Source organism: Salvelinus fontinalis, chromosome 35 (genome assembly GCF_029448725.1).
Source record: "Salvelinus fontinalis isolate EN_2023a chromosome 35, ASM2944872v1, whole genome shotgun sequence".
NCBI classification, from domain to species: Eukaryota; Metazoa; Chordata; class Actinopteri; order Salmoniformes; family Salmonidae; genus Salvelinus; species Salvelinus fontinalis.
Window position 1 is genome coordinate 31,794,670 of NC_074699.1, and position 26,501 is coordinate 31,821,170.

At 43.9% G+C, this 26,501-nt stretch overlaps 2 protein-coding genes across 2 annotated transcripts in view; one reads left to right on the forward strand and one right to left on the reverse strand.

Moving 5' to 3' along the window:
• Window positions 1–16,840, forward strand: part of LOC129834726 (genetic suppressor element 1-like) — a 569,678-nt gene extending 552,838 nt beyond the window's left edge. Inside the window, exons 15-17 of the mRNA XM_055899962.1 lie at window positions 12,732–13,076; window positions 13,870–13,973; window positions 14,352–16,840. Coding sequence (XP_055755937.1) covers window positions 12,732–13,076; window positions 13,870–13,973; window positions 14,352–14,492 — 590 coding nt within the window. The 3' untranslated portion in view covers window positions 14,493–16,840. The remainder of the gene's footprint in view (window positions 1–12,731; window positions 13,077–13,869; window positions 13,974–14,351) is intronic.
• A 5,892-nt stretch (window positions 16,841–22,732) lies between these two features.
• gins2 (GINS complex subunit 2) lies at window positions 22,733–25,846 on the reverse strand. The gene is made up of 6 exons (XM_055899963.1): window positions 25,778–25,846; window positions 25,301–25,622; window positions 24,866–24,980; window positions 24,608–24,707; window positions 24,346–24,472; window positions 22,733–24,053 (listed from the first exon to the last, which is right to left on the reverse strand). The coding sequence occupies exons 2-6, from the start codon at window positions 25,388–25,390 to the stop codon at window positions 23,925–23,927; spliced, it is 561 nt and encodes a 186-aa protein (XP_055755938.1). The 5' UTR covers window positions 25,391–25,622; window positions 25,778–25,846; the 3' UTR covers window positions 22,733–23,924.
• Between the last annotated feature and the right edge of the window lie 655 nt (window positions 25,847–26,501).

Consider the following 26,501-nt stretch of genomic DNA (forward strand, 5'->3'; position numbering starts at 1 on the left):
TTTTGAAAAACATATTTAAAAAGGAATAGTTTCACCATATTAAAAAAAAGTTCACTAAATTAAATGAATATTAATCTTCAGAAATTATTTTGTCAAACAAGAACATAACTAGGCCTAACAATGATGGTAATAAACTTGAAGAACTTTGGGTTAAAGACCCAATACAGTCAGAAACATGATATTCCTGTGTTTTATAAATATTTCCACACTATGAGTTTGAGATAATACTGTGAAATTGTGAAAATTATGATAATTCCCTTTTAGTGTAAGACTGTTTGGTTATTGGAGTTTTGGCCTGCCTGGTGACATCACCAGGCGGTACATTTGTTAATAAACCAATAAGAAAGAGAATAACTACTAGTTTTTAGTTTTCCCTGCCCTACTTTGACCACTCCCAGACAGTTATAGCAAAATTCTTGCTTGAGAAATTGCTCTTTGCTAAAAGGCTATTTTGGTTTATTTTTGACCATTTTAATTGAAAACAATCACAGTACGATCCTTCATTTTTACCCAGAAATTGTTTGAAATGTAGATAAAAACTGCTGCATTGGACCTTTAAAAACATGCAAAGGACATGTTCTGAAGTTTGGCACCTTAGCAAATTTTTATTCAAAAGAAAAATCTGATTTATTGAATTTCCCATGTGGTCAATATTAAAGGGCACTTCATTGAGTATAACAGGCTTATTGTTACGCACGCCTCTGAGAAGAGGGAACGCAACTCCCTGCTATAACTCAACTCTCTGAAGTGCAAGAGGTATGGACTGTAGGTGCGAGCAAGGATGACACAAAAGCAGATTTTACCGTTTACTTGGATTTATTTTCTTACACGGTAATATGGGGAAAAGGGGCTGGACGGAACCAAAGCAAAGAAAATAAATATCAAAGTTCCCCCTCTCCTATCTAACCTGCCTACCCACTTAACTTACCTAACTTAGCACCGTCTGGTGCCCTAACCAAAATACAGGGGGTGGTCCGCCCAGGTCTTACCTAGTGTGCCTAGACAGTAAATATACTACGGGTATATGTATGCCCTCGGGCCTCTTGCCTAAGCACTCCCAAAGTGCCTTCTCCCCCCCTGGGAACAAATGAAACAGAGTAATTATTAATGATTTCACAAACACTCAAACACAGGACATAGAAAAACTGCTACCAACAACAACAGTACATACCACACTTTCTGATACACAACCCACACTATATCACAATCTAATTTTTCTCTCTCTCAATCTCCAAATCTCTACTCCTTATCTCAAATCTCTACTCCTTATCTCAAATCTCTACTCCTTATCTCAAATCTCTACTCCTTATCTCAAATCTCTACTCCTTATCTCAAATCTCTACTCTCTCTCTCTCCTGGGCAGAACACTGGCTTTTATCTTCAGGTGGCAATGGTGATTAGAGTCAGCTGCTTCTTGACGAGGGGGCGGGGTCAGCTCCAATCACCAATTAGCCTGGGGTTGACCAATCAGCTGGTTGGGGAGTATTTCAGGAAGCCATCTCCTGAAACACACACACTAAAATACAAAACAGAACACAGAAACTGGGGAACGTAACACGCCCACCACAAAAATTGCAAACATACAGTTTGTAATAACAAAAACCAACGCTTCCCCAGTTAGTAAACCCGTGATAGAGCGTCAGCAACCACATTCGCTGAGCCCTTCACATAGGCTATCTGTACATTATATCCTTGTACAATCAGAGCCCACCGCATAAGGCGGCGGTTCTGATTGTACATTTGCTTTAAGAACACTAAAGGATTATGGTCCGTGAAGACCATTACAGGCAAGGCACTGGATCCCACATATACTTCAAAGAACTGTAAGGCTAGCAATAAAGCTAGTGTCTCTTGTTCAATTGTGGAGTACCTTGACTGACACGAGTTGAACTTACGGGAAAAGAAACTGACGGGCCGATCCACTCCATCTTCATCTTCCTGTAAGAGAACCGCACCCACCCCCACTATACTAGCGTCAACCTCCAACTTAAAAGGTTTGTCAAAGTTGGGGGCGGCAAGCACTGGGGCACTACAAAGTAGCGCTTTAGCGGACTCAAAAGCATGGTTACAGTCCTTGGACCACCTAAATGGTACCTTGGGACTAAGCAGAGACGAAAGGGGAGCTACTACCGTCGAGAAATTCTTACAGAATGTACGATAGTACCCTACCATCCCTAGGAATCTGCGCAACTGGCGTCGAGTCGTGGGAGCAGGAAAAGCAACAATTGCCTCCACCTTGCCAGTTACTGGGCGCACTTGACCTCGTCCCACTTGTTTCCCTAAGTAAGTCACCGTAGCCTTCCCAAACTCACACTTGGCCAAATTGAGGGTTAAAGAAGCATTCTCCAACCGCTGAAACACACTTTTCAAAGTGGAGAGATGATCAGACCAAGTAGACGAATGTATCACCACATCATCAAGGTATGCAGTACAATTTGGCACATCTGCAAACACAATGTTAACTAGACGCTGAAAAGTAGCAGGTGCATTACACATGCCAAAGGGCATCACAGTGTATTGTACAAAGTTATCAGGCGTAACAAAAGCCGATATGTCAGAAGCTCTAGAGGTCAGAGGCACCTGCCAATAACCTTTTAACAAATCTAACTTACTAACGTAAGAAGCAGAGCCAATTCTATCAATGCAGTCATCTAATCGAGGTAGAGGAAAAGAATCAGACTTTGTAACTGCATTTACACGACGATAGTCCGTGCATAAGCGGGACGTACCGTCAGGCTTAGGAACAAGAATACATGGGGAACTCCAGGAGCTGTTACTGGGTTTTGCCATGTCATTCTGTAATAAATAAGCTACCTCACTTTTCATTACATTAACCCGGTACGGATGCTGACGTATAGGAGCAGCATTGCCCACATCCACGTCATGTTCCAAGATGGATGTGCGACTCGGAACGTCCTGAAACACACTGAGAAAACTGTTTATCAATAGGATAAGGTCCTTAGTTTGATCGTTATCCAAATGTTCCATTTGAGAGGGTAACTTCTTCAGCATCTCTGAATTACATAGGCGTTCACACTGCTGTAACGTATGGCGTAACTCCAACCCATCCTCCTTATCCTCCTCTAGGTCCCAGCCAGGCTTCAGCACCACCGCAGCCACACTGGAGACAGCGGGCTGGACCGGCTTACTTAAGGAGCTGTCTGGAGAGTCACGTACATAATATTCTTTTAGCATGTTAACATGACACACACGGGAAGAACGCCTTCGATCTGGAGTCTTTATCACATAATTGGTGTCACTGAGTTTCTTTTCCACCAGATATGGTCCAGAAAAACGTGCTGACAGTGATGAGCCAGGAATTGGCAACAAAACTAAAACTTGATCCCCTGGTGCAAAAGAACGGCCAACAGCCTTTTTGTCATAATGCACCTTCATGCGTTTTTGCGAAGAGGAAAGAGACTTTTGGGCCAACGCACATGCGGCGTGCAGTCTCTCCCGCATCTTACTGACATAATCCAACACATTTTTAGGGGCGCTACTGGGTGTAGGAGATAAGATATGCTCCTTCAACACTTTCAGCGGACCCCTTGGGGTATGTCCAAACACAAGGTCAGCAGGGCTAAACCCTAAGGACTCTTGTATCGTTTCCCTAATAGCAAATAGGACAAAGGGCACCCCCTCATCCCAATCGGTACTGGTATCCATACAATACTTGCGTAGCATTGCCTTCAGCGTCTGATGCCAGCGTTCGAGAGCCACTTGACTCTCTGGATGATACGGACTTGAGACCTGATGGGAAATACACAGCGTCTTTAACACATTTGAAAACATTTTGGACATAAAGTTGGATCCCTGATCTGTTTGGATTACTTTAGGGAGTCCAAACGTAGAGAAAAACTTCACCAGTGCCTTCACCACAGTCTTAGCCGTAATAGTACGGAGAGGAATAGCCTCTGGGTATCGAGTAGCACTGCACATTATTGTTAATAGGAACTGGTTACCTGACCTGGTTTTCGGCAATGGACCTACACAATCAACTATCACTCTTTCAAACGGTTCCCCCACCACAGGAATCGGGTAGAGCGGTGCTCTAGGAATTGTTTGATTCGCTTTCCCAGTGAGTTGACATACGTGACATGTTTTACAAAATTGGACCACGTCAGACTTCAAACCTGGCCAGAAAAAATGACGAAGGACCCGGTTATAAGTCTTTGTGATCCCCAAATGTCCAGACCACGCCTGGTCATGGGCGAGTGACAGCACCTGCTGTCGGAACGGTGTAGGAACAACCACTTGACACACTTCACTCCAGTCATTAACGGTGTCATGAGCTGCCCATTTACGCATCAAAACTCCTGCTTCCATAAAGTAGGCAGTCTCTCTAGTTTTAGCTTCCTCAATGGAAATTACCGAAGCAAAACACTTGCGAAGACTGGTGTCTCCTTTTTGACATTCAATCACCTTCTCAGGGGTGACAGACAAAAGAATGTCATGTAATTGGGGTGCGATTTCGCAGTCCCCTTCCTTAGTTTTTACAGGAGTAAAAACTGTCGGACTTGCAGAAGGAATACTCGGTGCATTGTCTTCTACTTCAATATTCTCAAAAATGGAACTAGCCAAATCCACCACATCTCCAAGCTTGCGAGATTGTGCCCTCGTTAACACACAAGCAGGAAAAACATGTGGAAATGCTTGAACCAATTTCTCATCTGCAATTTTGATTTCTGGGTTGTCTACTACCTCTAACACAGGAGTAACGTTACCACCAGCAATATCATTCCCTAATAGCAATGTGACTCCTTTTACTGGCAGTGTAGACACTACACCAACACAGAAACGTCCTGATACCAAGTCTGACACTAAGTGGACCCAGTGTAATGGTACAGGTACTGTTTTTGTCTCTATCCCCTGTAATATAACATGTGAGCCACAATACATTTCAGGAGACCAGGGTAAAGCATCAGTAATGATTACTGACTGCGCCGCCCCGGTGTCTCGTAAGATTTTAATTGGCTTTTGATCAGCTTGTTCTCCAGTTAAGGAAATATAACCGGTAGAGATAAACGGAGCATAAACAGCATCCGGTTTCTCAAATGCTGAATCAATACCTCGGACCAACGGACAAGCCAAAGACTTGACTAAACCCAAACTTTTCCTTTTTGGGGACGGTGACTGGGACTGTTTCGGTTTATTTTTCAAAACTGGGCAGTCCGCAATCACGTGACCCTTTTGGTGACAGTAAAAACATTCACGGATCTCATGAAAAGGCTTGTCAGAGGAAAAGCGACCTGAATGAGGCACTGATGACGTAATCAGTCTACCTTCAAAACGAGGTGCACCAAAGACAGTCTTGTGTGTCAAAGCGTACTCATCTGCCAACACTGCTGCCTGGGCCAATGTCACCACTTTCTGTTCATTTAAATGAACTACAAGTCTATCAGGGAGGTTGTTTTTAAAATCCTCCAACAGCATCAACTCCCGAATATCAGCAAAGGTGTTAGCTTTGCTGGCTGAACACCATCGATTAAACAGAGACTCTTTGTCCCTAGCAAACTCAACAAAAGTACGGTGAGAGGGTTTCTTGTGGTTCCTGAAGCGCTGTCTATAAGCTTCAGGCACCAACTCATAAGCCCGCAACACGGTAGTTTTAACTGTTTCGTAATGTAAACTGTCTTCCAGCGAGAGAGCAGCTACTACTTCCTGGGCTTTCCCAGACAATTTACATTGTAACAGGAGCGGCCAAACCTCGAGTGGCCAATGTAGCGCAGCGGCCACACGCTCAAACGCAGAGAAATAGGAATCAACTTCCGACTCTCGGAATGGAGGGACTAAAGCGATATTTTTACTTACATCAAAGTGGGCTTGATGATGAGCAGCTTTTGGAGTCGTACCGGAGCCAGCTTCTATCTCCAGTTGTCGGATCCTCACCTCCTTGTCGGCTTCTATTTTCCTAATTTCAAGGTCAAAATGCATTTGTCTCTCTTTATCTTTTTGCTCTATTTCTAACCGGGCCAGCCTCACCTTTAGCCTAGCGGTCCCGTCTGAACGACCTGAAGCAGAAGATAAAGGATCGAATCGCGGCAATGTAAAGGGGGTACGAGCAACCCCTTCCTCCGCCCTGTCCTCCGACTTGGCATCAGAAGGTCTACCCGTCTCCTCTCCTTGAAATGAGAGAATTCTTTCTCTCACTAAACCCTCCCTGACTAGCACCAAAAGCTCAGCCTTTAGGGCTTTCTCAGGGATAACAAATCCATAATGGTCAGCTATAGCTATAAGGTCTACTTTTCGAAACCTCACCAAACAATCAATAGAGGGCGCTTCAATGAACTTGGAGATGGCTGAGGCAGCCATCTTGTACACAACAATCTACTGAAAACACAAACTAAACAAGTCATCCAAACTCACAACCTACCATCACACCTCAATCACTAACCACAGAGAGCTCAGTGCAGCAGGGTCCGGTGGGTTTAATGGAATCCCGGATGAGCCCCCATTATGTTACGCACGCCTCTGAGAAGAGGGAACGCAACTCCCTGCTATAACTCAACTCTCTGAAGTGCAAGAGGTATGGACTGTAGGTGCGAGCAAGGATGACACAAAAGCAGATTTTACGTTTACTTGGATTTATTTTCTTACACGGTAATATGGGGAAAAGGGGCTGGACGGAACCAAAGCAAAGAAAATAAATATCAAAGTTCCCCCTCTCCTATCTAACCTGCCTACCCACTTAACTTTTTTTATTTATTTATTTTTATTTAACCTTTATTTAACCAGGTAGGCAAATTGAGAACACGTTCTCATTTACAATTGCGACCTGGCCAAGATAAAGCAAAGCAGTTCGACACATACAACAACACATAGTTACACATGGAGTAAAAACAAACATATAGTCAATAATACAGTGAAAAAAATAAAAAATAAGTCTATATACAATGTGAGCAAGTGAGGTGAGATAAGGGAGGTGAAGGCAAACAGATATATGTATAAATAAATAAAAACACAGCAAGTAAAATAAAAACTTTTAAAAAAACACTGGAATGGTTGGTTTGCATTGGAAGAAAGTGCAAAGTAGAGACAGAAATAATGGGGTGCAAAGGAGCAAAATAAATTAATAAATAAATACAGTAGGTAAAGAGGTAGTTGTTTGGGCTAAATTGTAGATGGGTTATGTACAGGTGCAGTAATCTATGAGCTGCTCTGACAGCTGGTGCTTAAAGCTAGTGAGGGAGATAGGTGTTTCCAGTTTCAGAGATTTTTGTAGTTCGTTCCAGTCATTGGCAGCAGAGAACTGGAAGGAGAGGCGTCCAAAGGAAGAATTGGTTTTGGGGGTGACTAGAGAGATATACCTGCTGGAGCGCGTGCTACGGGTAGGTGCTGCTATGGTGACCAGCGAGCTGAGATAAGGGGGGACTTTACCTAGCAGGGTCTTGTAGATGACCTGGAACCAATGGGTTTGGCGACGAGTATGAAGCGAGGGCCAGCCAACGAGAGTGTACAGGTCGCAGTGGTGGGTAGTATATGGGGCTTTGGTGACAAAACGGATGGCACTGTGATAGACTGCATCCAATTTATTGAGTAGGGTTTTGGAGGCTATTTTGTAAATGACATCACCGAAGTCGAGGATTGGTAGGATGGTCAGTTTTACAAGGGTATGTTTGGCAGCATGAGTAAAGGATGCTTTGTTGCGGAATAGGAAGCCAATTCTAGATTTGACTTTGGATTGGAGATGTTTGATGTGGGCCTGGAAGGAGAGTTTACAGTCTAACCAGACACCTAGGTATTTGTAGTTGTCCACATATTCTAAGTCAGAGCCGTCCAAAGTAGTGATGTTGGACAGGCGGGTAGGAGCAGGCAGCGATCGGTTGAAGAGCATGCATTTGGTTTTACTTGTATTTAAGAGCAGTTGGAGGCCACGGAAGGAGAGTTGTATGGCATTGAAGCTCGCCTGGAGGGTTGTTAACACAGTGTCAAAAGAAGGGCCAGAAGTATACAGAATAGTGTCGTCTGCGTAGAGGTGGATCAGAGAATCACCAGCAGCAAGAGCGACATCATTGATGTAAACAGAGAAGAGAGTCGGTCCAAGAATTGAACCCTGTGGCACCCCCATAGAGACTGCCAGAGGCCCGGACAACAGACCCTCCGATTTGACACACTGAACTCTATCAGAGAAGTAGTTGGTGAACCAGGCGAGGCAATCATTAGAGAAACCAAGGCTGTCGAGTCTGCCAATGAGGATGTGGTGATTGACAGAGTCAAAAGCCTTGGCCAGGTCAATGAATACGGCTGCACAGTATTGTTTCCTATCGATGGCGGTTACGATATCGTTTATGACCTTGAGCGTGGCTGAGGTGCACCCATGACCAGCTCTGAAACCAGATTGCATAGCGGAGAAGGTGTGGTGTGATTCGAAATGGTCGGTAATCTGTTTGTTGACTTGGCTTTCGAAGACCTTAGAAAGGCAGGGTAGGATAGATATAGGTCTGTAGCAGTTAGGGTCAAGGGTGTCCCCCCCTTTGAAGAGGGGGATAACCGCAGCTGCTTTCCAATCTTTGGGGATCTCAGACGACACGAAAGAGAGGTTGAAGAGGCTAGTAATAGGGGTGGCAACAATTTCAGCAGATAGTTTTAGAAAGAAAGGGTCCAGATTATCTAGCCCGGCTGATTTGTAAGGGTCCAGATTTTGCAGCTCATTAAGAACATCAGCTGACTGTATTTGGGAGAAAGAGAAATGGGGAAGGCTTGGGCGAGTAGCAGAGGGGAGGGCAGTGCTGTTGTCCCGGGTAGGGGTAGCCAGGTGGAAAGCATGGCCAGCCGTAGAAAAATGCTTATTGAAATTCTCAATTATAGTGGATTTGTCGGTGGTGACAGTGTTTCCTATCTTCAGGGCGGTTGGAAGCTGGGAGGAGGTGTTCTTATTCTCCATGGACTTTACGGTGTCCCAGAACTTTTTTGAATTTGTGTTGCAGGAAGCAAATTTCTGCTTGAAAAAGCTAGCCTTGGCTGTTCTAACTGCCTGTGTATATTGGTTTCTGGCTTCCCTGAAAAGTTGCATATCACGGGGGCTGTTCGATGCTAATGCAGAACGCCATAGGATGTTTTTCTGTTGGTTAAGGGCAGTCAGGTCAGGAGAGAACCAAGGGCTATATCTGTTCCTGGTTCTAAATTTCTTGAATGGGGCATGCTTATTCAAGATGGTGAGGAAGGCATTTTTAAAAAATGACCAGGCATCCTCTACTGACGGGATGAGATCAATATCCTTCCAGGATACCCCGGCCAGGTCAATTAGGAAGGCCTGCTCGCTGAAGTGTTTTAGGGAGCGTTTGACAGTGATGAGTGGAGGTCGTTTGACCGCTGACCCATTACGGATGCAGGCAATGAGGCAGTGATCGCTGAGATCTTGGTTAAAAACAGCAGAGGTGTATTTGGAGGGCAAGTTTGTTAGGATGATATCTATGAGGGTACCCGTGTTTACGGAATTGGGGTGGTACCTGGTAGGTTCATTAATAATTTGTGTGAGATTGAGGGCATCAAGCTTAGATTGTAGGGTGGCTGGGGTGTTGAGCATGTTCAAATTTAGGTCGCCTAGCAGCACGAGCTCTGAAGATAGATGGGGGGCAATCAGTTCACATATAGTGTCCAGAGCACAGCTGGGGGCAGAGGGTGGTCTATAGCAGGCGGCAACAGTGAGAGACTTGTTTTTAGAGAGGTGGATTTTTAAAAGTAGAAGTTCAAATTGTTTGGGAACAGACCTGGATAGTATAACAGAACTCTGCAGGCAGTCTTTGCAGTAGATTGCAACACCGCCCCCTTTGGCCGTTCTATCTTGTCTGAAAATATTGTAATTGGGGATAAAAATGTCTGAATTTTTGGTGGTCTTTCTAAGCCAGGATTCAGACACGGCTAAAACATCCGGGTTGGTAGAGTGTGCTAAAGCAGTGAACAAAACAAACTTAGGGAGGAGGCTCCTAATGTTAACATGCATGAAGCCAAGGCTATTACGGTTACAGAAGTCATCAAAAGAGAGCGCCTGGGGAATAGGAGTGGAGCCAGGTACTGCAGGGCCTGGATTCACCTCTACATCACCAGAGGAACAGAGGAGAAGTAGGATAATGGTACGGCTAAAAGCTATGAGAATTGGTCGCCTAGAGCTACCAGAGCAGAGAGTAAAAGGAAGTTTCTGGGGGCGATAAAATAGTTTAAAGGAATAATGTACAGACAAAGGTATGGTAGGATGTGAATACAGTGGAGGTAAACCTAGGTATTGAGTGATGATGAGAGAGATCTTGTCTCTAGGATCATCATTGAAACCAGGTGATGTCATCGCATATGTGGGTGGTGGAACTGCAGGGTTGGATATGGTATAGAGAGCAGGGCTAGAATCTCTACAGTGAAATAAGCCAATAAACACTAACCAGAACAGCAATGGACAAGGCATATTTACATTAAGGAGAGGCAAGCTTAATCGAGTGATAAATAAGGGTCCAGTGAGTAGAGGTTGGTTGGGGTCGTGGCGATCCAGACAGCTGGCCGGGTATATGGCTATCGGTAGCAGCATAGGATGGAGGTCTGTTTGTAGATACCTCGTGCGTTTCCGTCGGTAGGTTCCGTGTAGTGGGGTTTTGTTCAGATAGCAGCCGATAAGACAGCTAACGATTAGCGGGCCTCAGATGAGCGTTCAGGTAACGCCGGGACGGAGGTGCCGGTTGGATAAATCCCTCGGGCAGATAACGTCGGCAGTCAGTCGTGAAGGCCCGGTGGGGTTCCGTATCTGCAGCAGCAACAAAGAAACGGGTCCGGATGGTGATGGAACTCCTCAGCTGGCTAGCTCCAGCATGATTTGAGTTAGCTCCGGGGTCGACGTAAGCCAATAGTCACACGGTATGCAGCTAGCTAGCTGCGAAATCAAGGTGCAAGTGTCCAGAGGCTGCGGTTGGAATCCGGGGAAACTGAGAGAAAAAAAGTCCCGGAATGCTCCGGTCCGAGTCGCGTTGCACAAAAGTGCCGGTAGATTATCGAGCTAAAGGAATAGCTGATGACCGCAAAACGTGGGCAGCTGAAACACCAACGCTAGCCAGCAAACCGGCTAATTTCGGGGCAGCTACAGATTAGCTTCTGGCTAGCTATCGGAGTAGCTTCCGGTTAGCTTTCAGGCTAGCTTCTGAATTAGCCCCTGGCTATCTTCCACGATGGATTTTCAGATTGAGGTAAATAGTACTTATTGTAATTGGTGAAGCGGGTTGCAGGAAAGCTTTTGCAGGAAAGCTTTTGTAGTTGAGTTCTTGGATAATAAAATAAATAAAAGATATGTGAAGAAAAGGTGTAAATATATATATATACAGGACACGACACGACAACACGGAAAAATACGTCTGAACTGCTAAGCCACCTTGGTATCAAAGCCAGCTTGGTATCAAACTTACCTAACTTAGCACCGTCTGGTGCCCTAACCAAAATACAGGGGGTGGTCCGCCCAGGTCTTACCTAGTGTGCCTAGACAGTAAATATACTACGGGTATATGTATGCCCTCAGGCCTCTTGCCTAAGCACTCCCAAAGTGCCTTCTCCTTCCCCCTGGGAACAAATGAAACAGAGTAATTATTAATGATTTCACAAACACTCAAACACAGGACATAGAAAAACTGCTACCAACAACAACAGTACATACCACACTTTCTGATACACAACCCACACTATATCACAATCTAATTTTTCTCTCTCTCAATCTCCAAATCTCTACTCCTTATCTCAAATCTCTACTCCTTATCTCAAATCTCTACTCCTTATCTCAAATCTCTACTCCTTATCTCAAATCTCTACTCCTTATCTCAAATCTCTACTCCTTATCTCAAATCTCTACTCCTTATCTCAAATCTCTACTCCTTATCTCAAATCTCTACTCCTTATCTCAAATCTCTACTCCTTATCTCAAATCTCTACTCCTTATCTCAAATCTCTACTCCTTATCTCAAATCTCTACTCCTTATCTCAAATCTCTACTCCTTATCTCAAATCTCTACTCCTTATCTCAAATCTCTACTCCTTATCTCAAATCTCTACTCCTTATCTCAAATCTCTACTCCTTATCTCAAATCTCTACTCCTTATCTCAAATCTCTACTCCTTATCTCAAATCTCTACTCCTTATCTCATCTCTCTCCTCTCTCTCTCTCCTGGGCAGAACACTGGCTTTTATCTTCAGGTGGCAATGGTGATTAGAGTCAGCTGCTTCTTGACGAGGGGGCGGGGTCAGCTCCAATCACCAATTAGCCTGGGGTTGACCAATCAGCTGGTTGGGGAGTATTTCAGGAAGCCATCTCCTGAAACACACACACTAAAATACAAAACAGAACACAGAAACTGGGGAACGTAACACTTATACAATTCAGTATTGGTGCACAATTTCTCCTTTAAATATCAAAGGGGCGCAAAATGTTCTCTATTTGTGGAACAACCCAAGTAATAACAGTGATGATGTGTTAATGTAATATCTTGGGCTCCCGAGCGGCGCAGCGGTCTAAGACACTGTATCTCAGTGCAAGAGGCATCACTACAGTCCCCGGGGTCGAATCCATCCTGTACCACATCTGGCTGTGATTGGGAGTCCTATAGGGCGGCGCACAATTGGCCCAGCGTTGTCTGGGTTTGGCTGGTGTAGGCCGTCATTGTAAATAAGCATTTGTTCTCAACTGACTTGCTAAGTTAAATAATGGTTAAATAAATATAAATATCCCTTTCTCTCCCTTTCTCTCTACCCCCCTCCCCCCTCTCAAGGTGGAGCCACAGTGATCTCAGTGCCCTCTCACCTCCAGGACTCCTCCGTGCACTACAACATTCCAGAGCTGCAGAGCACCCCCAGCCGGCCGCCCCCGCCACACACACACCCTCACACACACCCACACGCACACTCCATCCAACACCCGCACTCACACCCGCACCCCCAGCCCAATGGGCAGCACTGCCCCCCGCCCCCCCACCGCGAGCCCCCAGGAGCGAGGGAGGAGCAGTCTGCACCAGAGGACTCAGAAGAAGACGAGGAAGAGGAGGAAGAGGAGGCCCCAGTACCCAGGTGGCAGGGGATTGAAGCGATCTTTGAAGCCTATCAGGAATACATTGAAGGTAAGCAGTCAGTCACTTTTCTGTTTATTTAAATGTCCAGTGCAGTCAAAACGTTATTATTATTTTTAGTGGGGTGAAGTTTTGTCCTGCCTGGCAGTGAATTAGTTAATAGACCAATAAGAAAGAGAGCTCCAAACCTCTCTGCCAATAAAATATAGTTTTCCGTTTTCCCCTCCCACTTAGAGCACTACCAGACACTCCTAGTCAAATTCTTGTTTGAGAAATTGCTATTTGCTAAGAAGCTTTTTTTCTTTTCTTTTTTTGACCATTTCAATTGAAAACAATCACAATAAGGTACTTAACTGGCTGCATTGGATCTTTAATGTCTAATGTCCTTGATTTTGGAATCGTTCATGTATTGTTGAAATCTAGAGACCAATGGACATTTATGACTTATTGGTTATGAGTAGTTGTAGCGTATTCCCAACACTAGAGGGTGGTATTTATCTTTTTTCTACTACTCTGTTGGTCCAACAAATAGGATGTAAACAGTCAAACATACATACACTATCTGTAATGAGTCTTGGAGTTGTGTGCTGCTTGCCTGTGGCAGTATGGTCTGCTGTAGCTCTAGCTGTGTGCTGCTCTCTGGTTATTGGTACATGGGGAGAGACAGGTAGGGAGTGTTAGCGTGGATGCTAATGAGAACCCAGGTCATATCCCCTCAGGCTCACTGTTATTCTCTTCTCCTTCCTCTCTCCCTCTCCTCCTCTGCCTCCCTCCTCTCCTTCTCCTCCTTCTCCTCTCCCCCCCCTTCTCTTCCCCCGCCTTCGGTCCTCCCTCCCTCCTCCAGAGCAAGGTGTGGAGCGCCAGGTGCTGCAGAGCCAGTGTCGGAGACTGGAGAACCAGCACTACAACCTGAGCCTGACAGCAGAGCAGCTCTCCCACAGCATGGGGGTAAGACCCTGTCTGCTACATCTATCATCACTGAGCTTCTTTCAAATCGTTTGGAGGAAATATAGTTTCTATTTTAATCCGCTATGTTCAATTGTATTCTTCATACTGTAAAATATTATTAAATAATGCCACAGAATTCTAAGCAAGTGTGTGTGTGTGTGTGTGTGTGTGTGTGTGTGTGTGTGTGTGTGTGTGTATACTTGTGCTGCGTTTTTGTTACTTTCTCTTTATGGTGTTGTTACATTTTTGTTAATATGGTTTTATTGACTCTACTCCCCTCTCTCTCTATCTCGCTCTCTCTCCTCTCTCTCCTCTCTCTCCTCTCTCTCCTCTCTCTCCTCTCTCTCTCTTCCCCCCTCCCTCCTTCTCTGTTTAAAGGAGTTGATGTCTCAGAGACAGAAGTTGGCGGTGGAGAGGGAGAAGTTACAGGCCGAGTTGGAGCACTTCAGGAAGTGTCTGACGCTGCCGCAGCCCCACTGGGCCAGGGGAGGGCACTACAAGGGTTACCCCCCCAGGTGACAGCTCCACAGGAGAGAGGGATGGATTCATGGATTCATTGATAGATGGATGGGGCTGCCGCCAGCCTGCCAGGGACGGTGCCACCAGCCAGTGGTCTGTGCTAACCTTGGGGTCAGAGGGAGCAACGGGCACGTCACACACGGGGCAAAGCTCTAGGACGGCATGGTCAACACACACACAAACATACAGAAGAACACACTCACACCATTCTCTTCAGCGGGCACCAGTTACTCTCTTACATTGCAGTCCCAGACCCATCCTGGGCTCCCCTCACAGCCACGCCCACACAGACAATCCTGCAACCGGAGAGCAGCTCAGCCCTAGAATGGGTGTGGTCACGTGACAGAGCGCCATCTACCACCAATCCAATGCCCCTACCTCTGGCCAATCGGACAGGACTGAACCTCCCAGCATCTCTCCTGGTGGCAGGTCAGGCCAGCTTTCAAACTTGAAATGCACTTAAAGAGAAAGACCTGAAGAACTACCTGGTGGTACTGTGTTACGACAAAGAACTGTTCAAATTAGGGAAGAATTTACAAAATGCACATTTTGGAATGAATAAAGGAAATGTTTTATTTCGAGATGAGAATAAGAATTTAAAAGGTGCTTCAGCCTTGTATTGTAAATAATATTAAGACTAAAAATAATTTTGTATGTTTTTATTACTTTAATCATTGTTCTATTAAGAAGAAGAAAATAAGCCTGCCATTTTTTTATATGTTCATGCTTTTTTGGTTGAAACAGAAAGCTTTGCTTTTAGTGTTTGTTCTGCTGCTGGTCAGGACTGCCCTGTTCGGGGGTGTAGATTGAAGGAGAAAAGGAGAGAGAGAACATGCTCCACTCCTCTCCTCTCCCCCTTTGACCCAGCCATGTGGTCTGCCATAGCAGCAGCCTGAGCTCCAGCCACAGCCCTCCCTCCCCTGGCCTCCAGGCCCCGTAAGGCTCACTGAGATGGGGGTAAGACCTAACTCCAGGCCCCACAGGCCTCCCAGATCCATGCACTCCGTCAGAACACCAGCCCCACACAGAACCCCTCCTGTCAGGAACAGCATGTTTTACCACTCTCCCTGTGTGAGTAGTTACCCATGGGAAAGAGTGAGTGACAGCTACAGTTACAATGTCATCCTTTACTTTCTCTCTCTCCTTTTCCCCCCTTCAGCTCTAGTCCAGGGATGAGCCCTTAGTAGAACTGTTAACTGATAACTAGACCCATCTCTCTGGACCTTATCATTAAGCACGGGGGGCACAACACCCATTATGATGAGACATTCATATCACTAAACCCACAGAGAGGAGGGAACAATGCAGACAATACCACATCAAGATTCTTCTCCTTTGTGTTTGCCATAAAAGGAAATAGTGCCAAAAAGTAGCCCTCCCTCGCACACAATATCATGAGAGAGACTTTTTTAAACCTCCAAATAGAGTAATTAAACTAACTCCCTGAATTTAAATGACCATCCCACTTCTAAACATATTATATTACTACATTGATCCCACTTATCATAATGTCAAATTCCTTGCCAACAATTGGTTAATTGACAATTGTTTTTCACTTGAGGGCCCTCAAATCCAAAGTCAATTAAAGGTTCTCTTTTGCCAAGAATATGAATCCTTGTCCTGCTCTGCACTGTGCATCTATAGTGTGTGTTTTCATGCCTACATCAGTGTCCACCTCGCTGCTGGCCATAGCTGTCTCCTGTGCCTCAGTACCCCTGTTCCCCAGTCTCTCTATTCCCATACCTTCCTTCTGTGGGAGTGTCTGGCCTTTTAGCCTTGCATGAGGACCTTCGGCAGCATAGATCGCAATGCAGCGTGGGTATTGTAGTGCTGTCAGTCAGAGTTGACAAGGCAGAGTATGTAGTCCTAAACGGGTTCTGTTTGAACTCCAGTCTGATGCTGTGGATGTGAGATGGCAGGGAGGGGAGGGTGGCTGCAGGTCTGGTCCTTACATCCCTCTTTGTTCCACTCCTGGTGAGCTCTCAGAGGAACACCCAGTTAGGGAGGCGGAACCATGTTTACAGACCAGAGCAGAGCTACGATAGGAGCACCACTTGTCAATCAGACAGCAAGCGCTACCACTGAGTTAAGCAGCCAATGAGTTAGCGGGAGGACGTTAGGCCCTTCCCCAGAGCCTCCTTACTCTACCACGCACGCACACGCAATAGCCCCCTGGCTCTATGGAGGATGTCTAGACTCTAGATGCTGTGAAACTCTGATTTTAAAATGTACTTGTTTGAATTAATTGTAATGTAATATATTATTTGTTGAATGTAGTAATTAGGTATTTATGAATATATTGCTGTAATTTCAGACAAAAAAATAAAAGAAAATATTTCAAAAATGTACTTGAATAGTTAAGTCTTCTCTTGGCACCATATCTTCCTGCAGGTTCACTGCATCCTTTTTCAGTATCTGAGTAAAATTCGAACTCTGATGTGTGTTTAACAGTGAGACTGAAGTCACACATGTCTGATAGAGATGGGGGTTATCAATTAAGTGTTTCTACTACATTGGATTTACCATCTGTTTATTATGAGGCAGGCAAAAACTGACAAGAGTGTCACGTTCCTGACCTGTTTTCTGTTGTTTTTGTATGTGTATGATGGTCAGGGCGTGAGTTTTGGGTGGGCAGTCTATGTTTTCTGTTTCTATGTTGGTTTTGTGTTGCCTGGTATGGCTCTTAATTAGAGGCAGGTGTTTTGCGTTTTCCTCTAATTGAGTCATATTTAGGTAGGGTGTTCTCACTGTTTGTTTGGGGGTGATTGTCTCCTGTTTCGTCCATGTCTGTACCATACGGGACTGTTTGGCTGTTCGTTCGTTTGATGTAGTCTGTTCCTGTCCGTGAGTTCTACGTTTAGTTATGTAAGTTCATGTTCAGGTTTTCGTCTACGTCGTTTTCTTATTTTGTAATTTTGTAAGTGTTTTTGTTTTCGTTTTGCCGTCGTATTCAAATAAAGAGATGGCTTATTTTCCTACTGCTGCGTATTGGTCCACTGATCCTTTTCTCCTCTCCTCGTCCGAGGAAGAGGAGGACAACAGCCCTTACAGAATCACCCAAAAAACTAGGACCAAGCGGCAAGGGAAAGCTCAACAGAGCAACCAGGACTCCTGGACTTGGGAGGAGATCCTGGACGGTAAAGGACCCTGGGCTCAGCCAGGGGAATATCGCCGTCCCAAGGCGGAGTTGGAAGCAGCGAAGGCAGAGAGGCGCTGGTATGAGGAGGCAGCGCGGCGACGCGGTTGGGAGCCCGTGAGTCAGACCCAAAAATTTCTTGGGGGGGGGGCACACGAGGAGTGTGGCAAAGCCGGGTAGGATACCTGAGCCAACTCCCCGTGCTTACCGTGGAGTGAGAGGGCGTCGTACTGGTCAGACACCGTGTTATGCGGTAAAGCGCACGGTGTCCCCAGTACGCGTGCTTAGCCCAGTGCGGGCTATTCCACCTCGCCGCACTGGGAGGGCTAAGTTGGGCATCGAGCCGGATGTCATGAAGCCGGCCCAACGCATCTGGCCACCAGTGCGTCTCCTAGGGCCGGCATACATGGCACCAGCCTTACGAATGGTGTCCCCAGTACGCGTGCTTAGCTCAGTGCGGGCTATTCCACCTTGCCGCACTGGCAGGGCTACGGGCACCATTCAACCTGGTAAGGTTGGGCAGGCTCGATGCTCAAGAGCACGTGTCCTCCTTCACGGTCCGGTAGACCCGGTGCCACCTCCATGTACCAGTCCTCCGGTGGCAGCCCCCCGTACCAGGCTGTCTCTCCGGGTTCTCTCTCCAGCTGTTTCCTCCTCTCCAGCGCAGCCAGTGCCTATACCACGCACCAGGCTGTCTCTCCTTCTCCTCCCTACAGAGCCGTCCTGCCATGACCAGCCGGAGCCGTCCTGCCATGACCAGCCGGAGCCGTCCTGCCATGACCAGCCGGAGCCGTCCTGCCATGACCAGCCGGAGCCGTCCTGCCATGACCAGCCGGAGCCGTCCAGCCGGGACCAGCCAGAGCCGTCCAGCCGGGACCAGCCAGAGCCGTCCAGCCGGGACCAGCCAGAGCCGTCCAGCCGGGACCTGCCAGAGCCGTCCAGCCGGGACCTGCCAGAGCCGTCCAGCCGGGACCTGCCAGAGCCGTCCAGCCGGGACCTGCCAGAGCCGTCCAGCCGGGACCTGCCAGAGCCGTCCAGCCGGGACCTACATTTGCACACACAAAAAACTGTTTTTGCTTTGTCATTAAGAGGTATTATTGTAAAATTGACTGAATGTGTTTTTTCCCTCATCAATCTACATACAGTTAAAAAATATGTTTTTATCAATTTTAAAATAAGGATGCAATGCAAGAAAATGTGGAAAAGTCAAGGGGTGTGAATACTTTCCGAATGCACTGTCTGTTTTTCCATTTAGAAATTAAAGCATTTTATGTATCTAGTTCCCCCCCTACTTCTGCAACTACTATATTTTAGTTATAACATTTTCATGAATTTTTCTTCCAATTTATCATTACACAATATTTAGTGTAGATCATTGACAAAAAAAATGGCAATCAAATCCATTTTAATCCCACTTTGTAACGCAATAAAATGTGAAGAAGTCCAAGTGGGTTGTAGAATTACTATAGGCACTGTATAGCCAAAATTAAAAATGTAGCAGTAAACAGTAGTCATTGCGTGGGTTAACCAAAGATGGAAGAAGAAAGACTTTTCTGTGGGTGGATGACATTTCTCAAGTCGGCTGAGGTCTGATTCTCCACTCTATCATTTCTTAGGAACTGTGCAACATGCGAGAGGGCTGCCCAGTCCCACATGAAAAACATTTCCTGAGGTGTAACATCTATTCTGTCAGTAAATAGAAAGGCTACACAACATTGTTAATACTAAAACCTGTAGGATTCTATTCCATGGTCTTACCAGGGCGGAAGACTCATACTAGTTCTGTCGGTGTAGGTGTGTTGTCCTTACTAGCGCTATCTAGGGCTGTAATTCTCCTGCAGCAAACCATATTTTTGTGAGGACAATATTACATGAAATCATGTCAGTTTACACTGACAAACACTGCAACACTAGACATTTTATGTAGAATGTATACGGTGAGGCAAAGTACTGTACATAGTTATTTGGACATAGACTGGCTAAAACTTTTCATTTGGCTCTATACTCCAGCATTTTGGATTTGAGATCAAATGTTTTCTATGAGGTGACAGTACAGAATGTCACCTTTTATTTGAGGGTCTTTTCATACATATCTGTTTTACCGTTTATAAATGAAAGCACTTTATGTATCTAGTCCCCCCATTTGAATGCGTCATAAGTATTCTGAGAAATTCACTTATAGTTCTTTCAATTTAGTCAAGTTAAGTATTTGGTCCCATATTCCTAGCACACAATGACGATATCAAGCTTGTGACTACAAACTTGTTTCAGTTTTTCCCTGAAACTCAAAAGTACTCATTACATTTTGAACGGCTAGCATGACAGGAAAATGGTCCAATTCACACACATATCAAGAGAGCATCCCTAGTACAACAAATATTGTGGTTAAATTCAAATATAATAATTGATAAAAAAACTGTATTTATCGAAGAAATGTTTAAAAAAGGTATAATTTTTGTGAATGATATCATAAATAGGACTGGTGGAGTTATGTCACACATGCAGCTAACACAGACATATGGAAAAGTCTGCTCTACCCAAAATTACAACCAATTAATTGCAGCATTACCACAAAAATGGAAGAGGCAAGTAGAAGGGGAAAAAAGTAAGGAACTTGTATGTCGGCCCTGTATTAAAGAACAAAAATGGTTAAAGAAAAGTGTGATAAATAAAAACATATACCAATTTCATTTAAGGACCAAAAAACTAACAGCTGTGCCATACAAATTGCAAAATAGTTGGGAAGAGATTTTCGATGTACCCATTCCATGGCACATGGTTTATGAATTGATACGCAAAACAACGCCGGATTCAAAACTTCGAATTTTTCAATATAAATTACTGTACAAAATTCTTGCAACTAATAGAAAGTTATATATATGGGGTATACAATCTTCCCAGCTCTGCAGATTCTGTTGTGAGGAGGCAGAGTCATTAGATCATTTATTTTGGTATTGTCCATATGTAGCTCGTTTTTGGTCACAGGTCCAGGAATGGCTGAAGAATTGCAACATTTGCCTAAAACTAACGCTACAGATAGCAATACTGGGGGATTTGAAAAGCCATAGTCAATCAATCAATAATATAATAATTATTTTGGCAAAGATGTTTATTTTTAATTTACAATCTGTAGAAGCTATGAGAATAGGAAGGTTCAGGTCTTTTGTGAAGCATCACAGCACAGTTGAGAAATGTATGGCAAATAGAAATCCGAAATGGATGATGTTGGAAGATAGATGGGAGGGGTTGGGTGGAGCTGAAGGGTGGGACTAATAACAAGATAAACAATATAGGGCATACGGGATCTGTGAAATGTGTATAGGTGCGGAGCTTTTGTGAAATAGCACAGTTACAAGTGGAAATAAAATTGGATGGACAACAGAAATAGAGGAAGGACTAAGAACAAATAAGAGAGAACTATTGTAAAGTGGACTGTGTCTGTAAAATAGGTATAAGATGTAGAAATTGAAGGTAAAAGCAGAAGTGTTTATAAGTTTACTCCAATTGGGGGATTGGTGGTAGGGTCGCGGGGAATAATAATAAAGGCATATTCTTTAAAAAAGTATGTATGTCTATATAGGTATGTGTATGTATATATGTGTATATGTATGCATACGTGTATGGATATATATATTTACCCCAAAAAATATGGGGGAATGGAAATGATGCAGACAATTACATTGGAAGCAACATTCTTTCCGCAATACTAAGCTGATCCACCCCTAAAAAAAAAATTAAAAAAAAGAAAAAAAAAAAAAAAAAGAAAAAAAAAAAGAGAGCATCCCTGGTCATCCCTATTGCCTCTAATCGGGCAGACTCACTAAACACAAATACTTTGTTTGTAAATTATGTCTGTGTTGGAGTGTGCTCCTGGTTATCCATAAATAAATAAAAACAAATTGTGCTATCTAGTTTGTTTAATATAGGGAATTTGAAATGATTTATAGCAATTACATTTACTTTTGATACTTAAGTATATTTAAAACCAAATACTTTTAGACTTTTACTGAAGTAGCATTTTATTGGGTGACTTTCACTTTTACTTGAGTGATTTTCTATTAAGGTATCTTTACTTTCACTTACTGACTGCGACATCATGTCAAAGAAGCAGTCCTTAGTAAAAAAATATATCCAGCTGGACTGCTTCATGGCACAGACATGGCAAAGCAATCACTGAATTTATCTAGAGTAGGCGGATCTAAATATACTGAACAAAAATTTTACGCAACATGCAACAACTTCAAAGTTTTTACTGAGTTACAGTTCATATAAAGAGATAAGTCAATTGAAATAAATGAATTGGGCCCTAATCTATGGATTTCACATGATTGGGTAGGGGTGCAGCCATGGGTGGGCCTTGGAGGGCATGGGCCCACCCACTTGGCAGCCAGGCCCAGCCAACCAGAATTATTTTTTTTCCACACAAAGGGGCTTTATTACAGACAGAAATACTTAATTCCCAATTTTTTTACATTTCTATCGGTTTTATTATACTTTCGTTGTGTGCTAGATCATATGGGTTGAAAAGTTTTTTTTTTTCTCAGATGAAAGCCTAAGGTCATAGCTAGATTAATAAAATATTGCCCTCTTGCTAGATTCATGACTACAGCCATAGCGAAACAGCTGTCAACTCAACTTTAATAAACTTAACTGGGAAAGCTGCCATACGACTGGTTTCACATTTTGTTTCCAGTGATTATAAGGTAAAATAGACCTAAAACAACTGTCATTTCTAACTACAATCCCATTATCCAAACGGTTTACTCATTTAGCTAGCTCTTATCAATCTGTAAATTGCAGTGCATGGAGGATGGTATTATTTCTATTGGAAACCGAAAGGTTGCTCGGCGTAATGGAGGTAGAATAATGAGGGAATTAAGTTAAAAAAACAGTGTAGAATACAGCGTATCTGTAGACACACCTCCACCACACCTTCATTTCTTTAATCGCCACCCCAAACGAATAGCGGTTATGAGGTCAGAATACACATAAAGAGTGTACATGCAACTGTCTTATATATCCAGAGGAGCATACATGTAGAAATGTGGGTTATGAGGTGTTCCCTGGCCTAACATAAGGGGATGTACTTTGTGACAACACACACTTAACAAAAATATATACATATTTTAATTACACATACTGAAACATAACATGTTCTAACATTCTGCATGTTGCTTCTTTGATTTCCCAATGTAGACCTGCCCCCCTCCATCCATAACATTATGTTGTTCCTCTTCCTCAAACTAGACTTACCAGTCTATTCAGAATCATACATGTAGACCTGCCCCTCTCCATCCATAACATTATGTTGTTCCTCTTCCTCAAACTAGACTTACCAGTCTATTCAGAATCATACATGTAGACCTGCCCCTCTCCATCCATAACATTATGTTGTTCCTCTTCCTCAAACTAGACTTACCAGTCTATTCAGAATCATACATGTAGACCTGCCCCTCTCCATCCATAACATTATGTTGTTCCTCTTCCTCAAACTAGACTTACCAGTCTATTCAGAATCATACATGGATGATACCTGTTACACAAGGTATATATCTCTAAACCATCACTGTTACCTCTATTAAGCATGACATTTATACAAATATTTTAAAAGGCATCAACCCAGATTTTGGGGGGAAAAGTCCAACGATACATGGATCAGCCAGACCAAAGCAGGGCGTTTCCACCAGGGAGTCCATGACCTGTTGAAGAGGACTGCCGAAGCTTCAACTAGAAACAAATCCAATGAGATAACACATTGTACTAAGGAATCAGATAGTTGTGGCATGACATCTTCAGATAAGGGCTCCCAAAATATCTGCTGGTCAGCTCTGTCTTCACTAGGACCAGACTTAGGGCCCTATAAAATCGGTTTTACTTTTTGCCTGATTCCATTATTTTTTTTCTAAATTTCCATTTTGTTTTCCAGGTTTCGTGTTTTCACTCACAAAAACAACACTTTTAATAGAAAAGTCCACAAGAATGATTAAACCACATCAGACTCTTCAGAAAGTAGCAGGAAATACAAATCACTGACGCATTCTGTTCATGCCTTATGATAAACTTGGGCTAATTAATGTTCAATAAGATACCCTACTAAGTTCAATGCATTTTAGAATTTTGTTGAATTCTGATTTAATGTCTGGATTCCATGATTCCATCCGCGTTCTCCGTATTGCAGATTTTATTTTACTTTGCAGCTGGTGCAAATGCTTAGTAAAGCTGGGCCTAAGTCTGCTCCATCTTGGAGGAGAAGGAGAGGCTGCGGCGCAGGTCCAGATCTAGTCCGTAAATACAGATCAGTGGTCCTGGGCTTTGCCCCCACTGGAGCCGGGCTGCAGGTTGGAGCGCAGCTTATACATGCAGTTGAGAGTGTCCAGCAGGAACGACCGTGTCGTGTTAATCTCCATCAGAGTCAGGTTGTCCAGCTGGAGAGGGAAAGATGGAGAGGGAGATGAAAAGGAGAATGTAAATAAGGGAAGAAATAATGTTTCTACACAAAGTTCATAGACAGATGCATTCATCTAACTATACTTTACTTTATCAACATATTAATGCCACGTCTATCATGCTGCCTTGTTGACAATATGACCCGGTGGCGCTGACTACTGTTCCATTTGAGCAGGGAGGTACGCCCTTGTCGGTTTTTCCGGTCAAATGACGGGCCATAACCCGGTGTCCCCAGGTTATAATCGAACTTCCTCTGTGATTGATTGATACCTTGGCGTGTGCTTCCTGCTGGCTGATGAAGCTGTCAGCAGAGAGGCGGAGCTTGGCGATGCGCGTGTCCCAGATGTCCTTCACCAGTGTGCGGATCTCATCCGCTTTGGGAATGTTATCAGATGCACTGCAGAGAAACAGGGATATATAACAACAGCTTGAACACACCTTCCAATTCTAGTCAAATTATAAATCAATAGCTATATCCAAACTAAGACAATATATCCAAGCTTAAAGTTAGGAAGTGTAGGATGATACTGACTGGTTGAGTAGCAGCTTGGTCAGCTCCATGTAGTATGGACTGGGGACAGGGGTGAATGTCTCTTCCTTCCTCTCTAGCTCTCTTATCTCCTCCAGTTTCTCTTCACACATGTGAAAAAATAAAGAAGTTCAGCTCTGACAATGGTTTAAGTAGAAGTACCATCTTTGTAGAGAATATATTAACATACATAATTTATACATATTGATATTTAACCAGGATTATGATAAACCCTCAGAGACACCGGTCTCCTTAACTTACCTACATCCATCCACTCTGGTGGCACTATCCTGCATTTCTGCCTCTGTTTCAGATTGAGGGCCAGCCACACAGGCACGTCGACAGGTAGCCCTGGGTTAAAAGGACCAAGATCACCCTGGAGACAGAAATCCACTTCTGAGTCATACAGAATGTAAACAAACGTACAGTATCAGTAACGCGTTAGCTAGTTAGCCATGTGCCATTCTCATATCTGGCATAAAAACATGGGAGTCTGGAGTGTAGCCAGCTAGCTATATGGCTAGTAAATTATTGTGGTCTCTATTCATGTAGCTAGCTAGTAGTTATGAATTAGCTAGTTATTAAACAACATCCGTGATCAGGCCACAAAAATAGCCTAGCTAGCTAGCAAGCTGGGCTAACGTCGTAAATAAACAAGAAACTGGTTAGCCATGCTAAAGACGTTAACCAACTCACCCCGATCAAGTAGATTTTGTCAAGACTGAAATTGGGGATAATCTTCACTACCTCCTTCTCGGCAAGGAATTCGACCTCAGAAGGGTCCATTATAACCTTACTTTTATCGTTTTACGTGTAACGTTATCTCCGCAGCAACAGTGCCTATAGTATCGACGTTTTCGCAAGTTCCCGCGAAATATTCAGAGTAGTGTCACTTCAAACGCGGAAGTCCCGCCTCCTCTCCAAATCAGTCAATTGCATACAATCGTCACTGGGTGGCAGTATTTACCCACATTAGAGGCACAGACGCACAACATGGCCCGAAGCCGTAGAGAAAGACCTGCAGAGAGAAACAACACTTCATGTAGCCATCTGAAATCATTGGATGGGTTTCATAAACAATTTGGGGTCGATTCCGACCCGAGTTAAGCGTGCGTAAATGGAATGTAGGCTAATTCCCTTTTTATGCACTTTTCTATCTATGTGTATGCTGACCTTGATTCTATTCAACCCGCTATTCGTTCCGGCTGGAGAGCTAAGAAATGAAGGTGTGGCGGAGATATGTCCAAAAAGAAAAACGTACTGAACAGTGTTCAATAGGAATGGGGTAATTAACAATGGGATTTAAAAGTGTTTTCTAAAGTTGATTATTATAATTATTATAATTATATTATTATTCATATTGTTATTACTAGTATTATTAATAGTACCATTAAAAATAACGTTTTGTTATTTATAACTGTTATTTCCATGATAACTATTTAGTAATCATTATTTTTAAAGCTGTTAACAATAATGTCAATGTTATAATCAGGCTGACTAGCTCTCGTTCAGGCAAATGAGAAATAAGTCCACTCAGGCTATCCGGAAGGCCAAAGTTAGTTACTTTAAGGAGCAGTTCTCTGTGAGTCTAACCCCAAGAAGTTCTGGAAAATGGTTAAAGACCTGGAGAATAAACCTTCCTCCTCACAGCTGCCCATGTCCCTTAATGTTGATGATGTGGTTGTTACTGACAAGAAGCACATGGCTGAGCTCTTTAATCAACACTTCATTAAGTCAGGATTCCTATTTGACTCAGCCATGCCTCCTTGCCCGTCCAACATTTCCTCATCTCCCACCCCTTCTAATATGACTATCCCCGATGCTTCTCCCTCTTTTTCCCCTGCCCGCCTCATAGTTTCTCCCTGCAGGCAGTCACTGAGTCCGAGGTTCTAAAGGA